Below are 9,871 nucleotides of genomic sequence, written 5' to 3'. Positions count from 1 at the left end.
TTTTAATTAATTAAAAAAAACAAAACAAATAAAAATCGCAATACTTTTGGCATTTAATCTATTGTGTTTTCTGTTTTCTTTTTGTTTTGTTTGTTGTTGTTTTTCACAGCAACAAAGTTTACAGTAGTTCACATTTAAATTTTTCCCGCTCAAAAATATGATTTTAAGAATATTTTCATTGGCCTATTTGGAGCTAATCAGATATCATTTAACAATTGTCTTACGGAGCAAACGCCAACATGGAAGTCGGAATAGCCAAAAAGCGGAGTATGGAGAAAGTGATGACATTCCTCTTCATATGTTCTTGCTTCTTTTACATGGCATCAGGAAGAATACATAGATTTAGTTTAAAGGTAAAAAATTTCACATAGTTCCTAATTTCTTTTATGAGAATACGGAATATAGCATAGGTCTGACTCGTAACTGTCAATTTTCCCATACCAGGCCAAGGCCCTTGGTAAGGGGAGGGGGAATGGTTTGTGTTGTTGTAGTTCTGTAGCAACCCCCTCCAACAACAACAGCACCACACCCCCCCCCCCACCCCCTGGTCTTAATAATTGAGCTCTAAACTGAATCCAAATTTTTGATACTGGGGAACAGAATTGCGAATAGCCTTTAAGCACAGGAGTTTAGCTAACTCATAGCTTGGTCATCGGCATTTGGAATACATGGAGAAAGTCAGTTGTTTGTAAACAACGGCATGGCTCTGGTAAAAGATGATGACCGGTACCGGTTGCTGATATTTTGTGAAACCATGAGATGATCACATGTAATCGAGCTGCAAATCTTGCTAGGGAAAGTAGGATTTATTTTGATGCTGTTATAATCGATCATTGTTTGTGAATACTATATTATCCTCAAATTTGACAAGGTTCGACATTAACGAAGCTAGGAATTTTTATGACATTCCCAAGCATTTTTTAAAAATAAACCTGACCATGCTTTACCTCTCTAATTACATATATACACTTTATATTTCAATGCTATGACATCTACTTGCATGGATCAAGTGACTTATCGCATAAACTTTGAAATGTAGAAAACGTGACTGCTATGATTGCGTAAGAATGAAAGAGAGGTCTTCTCTAGTATATCTTAAAATAGTCTTAATTTTGTCCAAGGAACATCTTCATAACGACATGGATCTTGTCGACATAAAAACAGATTTGTTAAGTGTCATTTTTACTAACTTTACGTTAATTCGCCCACCACCCCTTCTAGATTTGCCACTGACCGGGCTTTATATTGTCGGGAAGGTTACAGTCATCTGTTCAACTATGTAAACAAACATCAAGTTATGGAACAAGAAAAGGGAATTTATTTCAAAGATGTAGTATATAAGACACATGTTTGGGCTAGTGAAACACAGAATTTATGATGAAGCGGGACCAAGGAAAACCCCCCAGGAAATTGAAAATATAGATATTGCATTGTATTGAATTAGAAAAGAAACAAACAAAAAACCAACCATCTTAATTTCTAATAGATTGTGATGCATGTAATACAATACTTGACAAATAAAGATAATTTAAAACATCATTTATCATTGTTTATGGGCTGGAATTGTATTTTGTTCATGAAAATGCTCAATGCACCCTTCAAAAGTTGTACTATTATAAAACAAAGTGACAAATCGGATAAATGAAATAATTTTTTTTAAATCTGTTACCATGGAAACTAAGCCCGGTGGGTAGTAATATTATATACTTTCTTAAATGTTTATGGTCCAAATATTATGTTTAAAGTGAAATTTTTCTGACGTAGACCTTGTATAATATCTAGCTACAATAATGTACAGTAGCTTTCCCCGATTTTTTAGAATAAAAAAAATCGGATAGGGCTACATTATTGCAGCCACGTCTAACTGTGTACGAGAGGTATATAAAGGGAAACAATTCTTATTTATGCTTCAAATTAATCGGTTTAATGGCCACAACTCCTTTAAATCAATATCAATCATGAAATTTGATGTGTGACTTGATGGCTTATAGATGAACATATACTGAGGTAATTTCGACCCCTTTATTGGTAATTTCAGTCATTTTTTTTTAGTAATTTCAGTGAATAGCAGTAATTTTGGTGATTCTATGTACCGCCTTTAAGATCCTCCTCATTTGCAAGAAATGTTGTGGATCATAAACCTTGGTGATGGAACATTGATTATATCATATATGTAGTTGATTATCACTTATTCTTTTAAGTTTCTGCCTGAAAATGCTTGTCATCATTTCCTTTATACAAGAAGCTCATTCTTTATTCATTACTGTTGTATCTAATTAGCAATGCGTCATGAATTTTTTCACCTTTAGTAATTAGTATATTCACAGGAACCAGTAATTTTGTCTGTAATGATAATAGTACACTTGTACAGGTCTATACCACACCACCCCTAAATAAAAAACACAAAGAATGGAGCAAATTTTTACTCAAAACATTGATTCAAAATAGCTCTAAAATTTTGCTTTTATCATTACCCACCCCAACCTTCTTTCTGATCCAGTAATTTCAATATTTATGCCATTAATCCACCATAAAAATAATGCTCATCGACATTTATAACTCACAGTATTTGATAGATTTTGGTGACCACTTTTTGGCTCATTCCCTTGTATGTCCTGGTGGCCATGAATAAGAGATATTATGAAAGTTTTGTCATTATGTTTGTTGAATTATACTATGCTGCTTTATCTTATTGTACATGAAACAGCTAATGCTACCCTGCTCATTGATAAGCACACAGACCCTTACTTTTTTTTTTGTAAATTGTCATATATATGTCTGTAATAGAAATATGCTTTGCAAACTTCATGACATTCATCCTCAGGAGCAAACATCCAGTGATTCATTTTGAAAATGGTTATAATGAGTCCAGCGTACTCCACTTGATTACAATAATGAGTCCCAAGCTAAAATCAATAAGTCCAAATTTCATTATTTCAAACAGCCTGACAATCACAGGCATAAACAAACCAAGTTAAGGAAGAAGCTTACTCTTGTCTCCCCCCCCCCCCCCCCCCCCCACCCCCCCTCTAGAGAATAAATATTCGCTTTTTACTACAAGCCATCAAATAATTCACTTGTAAAAGACTGATTCACAGGTAATTGCAAAATGATTTCCGGATAGACATTTTCTCAAGAACAAGTTCATGCAACAGATCAATCAATGATTTGAATTTTTGAGAGTGGTACATTGTAAGTTTTCTGAAACCGTCCACTTAATCCAGGCACATAAATAAATTTATAATCTGCCAAGTTTACGTGTCTGTTTAAAGTTGAACATTATTTGTTGAATGCTGGAAGTTTTCATTCCTAGCTACTACGTTCTATTTGTTGAATGCTGGAAGTTTTTATTCCTAGTTATTTATTTGTTCATGCCATTTAGTTTTTTTTATTGTTTTGTGCAAATTGTGCAATAGATAAATTTATCTCCATTTTCTTCATTTTTCTCCAATCTTAGCCAAAAGTAAAGTGTAAACCATTTTGTTGATTTTTTTTTTGCCTTTCTAATTTTCTCAACCTCTACTTCAATTTCATGATCGTTTTTCCGTGGTTAGTGGCAATATTATTATTCACATCACTTTGCAAAAATTATCTTTCCCGGATTAGGAAGTATTGTATATTAAAAATAAAACGGTGGAATCATGACACGTGTGACAAAATTCTAGTTCCCAGTTTTGTTTACCCTCCGTAATGCCATATATATCATTTGGTTCTATTGGTTAATACAATGCAGGTTGACCAATGATATATCATAATTTGTTTATACTTAATTACCTGGGGGAAATGAAAACACTTAAAATACATAATTTCACATTTTTATGCGTCCGTTTGGATGCATAGTTTAATATTGAAACATGTGTCCTGAGCAAATTTAATGCATGATTTACGGAGGATGCATGCCAAAATGAACCAATGAACATCCTACAAAAATCTCCTTTCTGCAGAAAATAATGCACACCTATGTATGCACTAAGTGTAAGATATTCTGGAACTAATACTGACAATAAATAAATAAATACATTTGCTTTATCCACTGTAACAAGTTTTGTATCACCTAAAAATTCACAAGGATTCAAGTGTGCTGACCATGTGCCCATTAAAAGATTTAAATTCATACCAGAACTAACTCAAAAGTAAAACCAATTATCACTGGGGACTTTCGGAAAATTTTAAATTTTTTACTACAGCCATATTTACAATAAAAAGCAGAAAAAAATCACAGTATGAAAATATAATATCCTCATTATGAGGTTCGATTAGGAGTCAAGAGTTAGATAATTGGCTAACTGTATGGAGTTTAACTATAATCTCCTTTTATGCAATTTGTCACATTGAAGAAGAAACTATATATTCTTTGGGAATTTGGTGATATTCAATAGCAGAGATTGGAGTCACTGTCAGAACATCGTTTTATTCTGAATTTATGCACTGCAGTTGCATGATTTGATTTTGAAGTTTTGATAGCCCCTGATATGTCCAGTGCAGATGATACATGTGCAAGTATTTGTAGTACGAGTTTTTAAATGCAATGAGATGTGCTGCTGAGGCCTGTCTGACTCACCGATACAAGAAAAAAGTGGAGACAAGGGGGTCGGATAAGGAGCAACAGGGCGACAGCCATCACCCCATTAATTTTGCACAGAGGGTGAGGGTGTATGTGATTCTAGGAAAATTGAGATGACGATCTGTGTTCATTGGAACAGCAAATGCAACACAATCTGTGGTTAGTGAATGAGCGAAGTGTAAATTCTATTGTTCATTGGATGTCTTTGCAAGACCCCAGAACTATCAATACTTGGATTATGATATCTGCTTAAATGTTTGAACTGAGAGTCTACCAAATAGAAATATATCAAATTAATGTGATCTGTGCTCATTTGCTGTGTTTACAATTGTATGGCATGTAAATCAAAACATATAGATTAAACTTAGTTTTCTTTCATAATGTGCCATCAGGTTAATACAAAAAGAAATAGTATTGTCAAAATGTTGATAGAAATCTAAATAGACCCCCCTCCCTTTATCCCCAATCCTCCCTAATGTTAAATACTTCTGAAGCCCTTGCGAGGTATGGTTATACGGCAGAAATTAAGTTTTTCCCTTTCCAAATGCAGAAAGTAACCCTAAAGTAGGCAAACTTGACTGCCTTTGCTGTGTCAGAAAGCTCACAATACCCCAACCCACCAGAAACACCACAGAGTCAACTCTTATCAAAGTTGAATCATGCAATAGTTCTGTAGTTTTTTTAACCTTCTTTTGAAATATTCGTAATAGTAATTTTTGCAATGTGTAGGTTTGGTTGCTTCCCCCCCTCCTCCCCTCCAGTCGTCTAGTAGTATTATATTGAGAAGCAATTGCGTTGCAAGTTCACATAAACTAACGAGTTCTGCCTTGCAAACTAAGGTACATGTAAAACCCATTTCTTAACATTTTGTTTAAAGACCCAATTTAATACCCCCAAATGGTGCATTTAATGTGTAAAATTCTCTGAGGATTTTAAATTTTTTGTCGCTTAGAATTACAAAAAACTGGAAAGGAGAGTTTAAAATTTGGGTAAAAATAGTGTTCCAGCAATAATTTGAAACTCTGCTTTATGTAATTCTCACTTGCATATGTAATTCATTTTCAGAATGATGATAGAGGAGTTGTGAGGCTGAGTACATTTGGATTTTTGAAGAGAGGGGCATTGCAAGTGAATATTACCCAATTTAGATATCATCTGAAGGATACTATTAATACCACAGACAACAGGAAAATGATGGATTCAATGGTAAACCTGTAGATAGATTTATACTTAACCTTCATGTTAAACTTTAAATGATCTGATTGCAGTATTTATGATGCAGTTTGTTATTTCTTCTGATGTTTCTCTTCTATAGTTTGGGTTTACTCTGGATAAAAGTGAAAGCAGTGGTATTTCCTCTTATTTGGTAAGAATTTTCTTTTTTTCTTTCTCTCTCCATATATACCCCTGTTTACACACACACACATTGAAACTGCATGATGGTATACTGGAATCACATGTCTGTCAGTCCATCTGTAGACACAAGGTTGAAAGACAGCATTTAAGTCTCTTGTCACAAGTGAAATTCAAATCATTTAATATTTACTGTCTTGATTACAGCGATTTTGATTGGGGGGAACATTTGTTTGATTTCTGCATCAAAGAAAACATAATTTTGAGTTCATGTTGTGTATTGATACATTGTATGAATTTGAAAACTAAATCATGTTTTATTATTTAAACTCCTTGTTTTAAGATATTTAAATGATAAGGAATAAATTTATTATTTTTTTGTTGGATGGAGGTATACCACGGAAAAAAAGATGGAACACTTTGCATCATGCACTACATGCAGTGATGCAGTTTTCTGTCTTTTTCCCCCCATGATATACGTCCATCCATCGTATACTATTGATACAACAGACAACAGGAAAATGATGGATTGAATGGTAAACCTGTAGATAGATATATATTTAACCTACATGTTAAACTTTAAATGATCTGATTGCAGTATTTACAATGCAGTTTGTTATTTTACCTGAGGTGTCTCTTCTATAGTTTGAGTTTACTCTGGATAAAAGTGAAAGCAATGATATTTAATTTTTAATTTACCATTGAATCCATTTTTATACACCTGTCTTTAGACGGGATGTATTATGGTACAGTGATGTCTGTTCGGGATTTTCTGTTTCTAATTTCATTTCTCTGTCACTTATCAAGCTGAAACTTGCTATGTAGCTTCTTTGTGGATCACTCTAGATTTTTTGCAATTTTGATCCATTTCGACCTCTCTTGCAGGAGTTTTGCCCCTTTATTTGAAAATTATTGTTATATGGAGGGTACATAATTTGTCCGGTTAACTCCTCCCACAATTTTCAAGTGAGGACCATCTTGTTTTACAGAGTGTTTGTATGGATATTGAAGATGTGCATGTGGCAAGGATTTTGATTTCCTTCAATTTATGAGAAAATTACATGTTATTAAACTTCGTCAGTAAAATAAGTTTTGAGGAACTATTACATGGAGAGTACATGACTTGTCTTTTATTTTTCCTTCTAAAGTTTTCAAGTGAGGACCTTCTTATTTTACAGAGTATTTGTATGGGTATGGAAGATGTGCATGTGTAAGGATTTTGATTTTCTTCAATTTTTGAGAAAATTGCAGGTTGTTGAACTTAGTTCTTCTTTTTCTTCTTCTTTTTTTGAAAGGAAATATTCATGTTATGCAAAGAAAGTATGTCACAGCCTGATGATGGCTGATACTACCTGAAGCAAAGTTCTGCAAATTACAGCTTAAGAAAAAACACCCTATGTAAACATTTTCACGGGCGTATTATATACCATTTGCTGTTCTCTTGTTTAATTTAATGTAATTATAAATTCATTCCTCAAATCAGACTTGCTCATATGACAGATCTAAAGATTTCCCCTCCTTTTTAAGCTTCAGATGCTGAATCTGACCTGCATTTTGTGCTTCACTACCTCTAGTTCAGAATAGCATTTAGGTCTTTTCCCAACTCACTTCGCCATATCCATGGTATTCGAGATATCAATGTTCGAGGTACCAAAGTTCAACTGTATTTGAGAATCAATAAAAATAATTGGCCTATCTATTTCACTTGAAATCAGCTTTGGCCTGCTGAGCACTTCATTATTTCATGTGTACACAAAAAAGTATTTGCAATGGACAAATGCATCGTATAACCATCATCTAGTAACGTTTTGATATTTAAAAAACTAGCCTCAATTCAAAAACACATGTCAAATAGTTCTAATGAAGAAAACGGTGGCCATTTTTATACACCTTTTAAGGAGCAGTATGAGTAGATGACAGATGGGTCAATGAAATTTGTAATTAAAAAATAGAAATAGTAGTGTAAATCAAATAATCTGGAGATGTGCTGAGTGATGAGAAAATCCTGTGAATAAATTGTCCCAATGAATGTGGGTCCTGTAACTTCCATCTCTAACTTACACATATTCAGTGCTAATAATGACTTTGCTATTCAACATGAAGGAATCAAGATTAGGCTCTGGAGTCATAAGATTGTAATGAACTCACTTTGGATCTAAGTCACTTTTTAACAACATGTTCCTTTTATAAACATGACACTTTGAGATCAAAAGTGAGCTTGTTACAGTTTCATAGCCTTGGAACTTCTTCTTGTTGCCAAGATATTACATTTATATAGCAGCATGTGCATTAGTTTTTAGAGTTCAGTGAATTTCATACAACATGTTTTGGCTTTCCCCAATGTTCATTCACGAAAATGTATGATATAGATTATTTATACAGAGAAATTGAAAATCAGTTGTTTATTTTATTGTTGGCAAGTATTGTCCGTGGCAAAAGGAATACAAACATAATGGGATGCCATTTCAACTGGGCAAACCCAACAAACTCATAATCAAATGTGTATGCACTAATCACCCAGGGTATACCGCAGATGATCAGCACACAAACACAAATCAAACATATCTCAATTCTCAGACTTCAAATATTGTAATATCTCAAACTTCAAATCTGTATTATAGCTCCAAAGTATATCTCACTGTACATATCAACACATTTCAGTTCAGTCTGGTGCAAATACACCACAAATACTGAGTTCTCAGTTGGCTTAATGGTGTGTGCTTACGTACGCCACTTCTTTTCTCACATCATCCCAGTGAATTAGAAGGACACGCCACGGCAATTCTTTACATATGCAATAATGGCACTGATGTTCCAGATCCTGAAATGTAGAATAGAACCGCAGCACCAAATACCAAAGCATGTGGCAATTATAACAATTTACAAGACAGGTGGTGGGTATCAAAATTACAAAGCAAAATTACACAATATTTTTGGCAAATCTTTCAATGCATCTACACCATCTGAGATCTGTGGTTGAAAAGAATGTGTATGACAAACCTGATCCTTTATATAGGATCTTGACGAAACCATCCAAGCCCGACTTATACAAGTACATACAGCCTATGCTGAAAGGCAAAATATTTTTCTTGTAAAATAAAAAAAATCTATTTGTTTTATGCACTGATAGATGCTATTACACGGAGAAATACTTTATCATGCAGATACAATGTGCATGTTGGATTGAATTTTGGATCAGATTGTCCATCAACTTAATACCTATTTTGAGCAAGAATTGTGTTTCTTGTAGATATTTTCTGAACGATGATCTCAACTTTTATTACCGATAACCTCATAACTTATTGGAAGTTTTTTTTTTAAATTTTATGTTTTCGGTATATTTATTGGGAATTGATTCCGAACATACAAAATACAGATGTACATTACAATTGGGCTCACTTGTCGTGATATTTGCATTAAAAATACTGTATAGTGTGTTACTAATGAAAATACTGAATTCCTGATTTTAATAATAATAGTAATAAATATTGAGATCATTCATAGTGGTAAGTAGTTGGTACTGGTATTTGCTATTCAAACAATTCCCATTGTTGGTTTATGACTGAGTAAACCAACATTGATGCAAGATTATAAATAATTGTGGGTTGTAAAACACTTGGAGCTGTATACAGTGCTGTGATCACTCTGTATTGTTCTGGGGACAGAAATTCTAAATGTTCAGATGTAATCTTTTTTGAAGGAGGATAATCAGGGAAAGAACTGTATTCTCTCATTGACTGACCCAGCCAGCATCTTCAAGGAGAAGACCATGTCTATTGTATTTTTCAGGATGAAATTTTCAACAAAGGAGTGAGTATTCATAGAATTTTGTTTTACATCTGTGAAGGTATTCATGTTGCATGGCTTAATTAGTCCCCTACCGGTTTGTAAAACCAAAGGGTACTAAATGTTTCTTCTCTGTCTGTCCAACCCTCGGTCAGTCAGTCTGTCACA

General features: G+C 33.7%; 1 protein-coding gene across 1 annotated transcript in view; it reads left to right on the top strand.

Moving 5' to 3' along the window:
* Positions 1-203: 203 nt before the first annotated feature.
* Positions 204-9,871, top strand: part of LOC125680676 (protein GPR107-like) — a 46,712-nt gene continuing 37,044 nt past the window's right edge. The window contains exons 1-4 of the mRNA XM_048920389.2: positions 204-353; positions 5,630-5,770; positions 5,880-5,930; positions 9,618-9,727. Of these exons, the coding sequence (XP_048776346.1) occupies positions 240-353; positions 5,630-5,770; positions 5,880-5,930; positions 9,618-9,727 (416 nt within the window). The 5' untranslated portion in view covers positions 204-239. The remainder of the gene's footprint in view (positions 354-5,629; positions 5,771-5,879; positions 5,931-9,617; positions 9,728-9,871) is intronic.

Source organism: Ostrea edulis, chromosome 2 (assembly GCF_947568905.1).
Source record: "Ostrea edulis chromosome 2, xbOstEdul1.1, whole genome shotgun sequence".
NCBI classification, from domain to species: domain Eukaryota; kingdom Metazoa; phylum Mollusca; class Bivalvia; order Ostreida; family Ostreidae; genus Ostrea; species Ostrea edulis.
The sequence above is the reverse complement of the archived record's forward strand: the minus strand, read 5'-3'. Positions and strand labels throughout refer to the sequence as shown.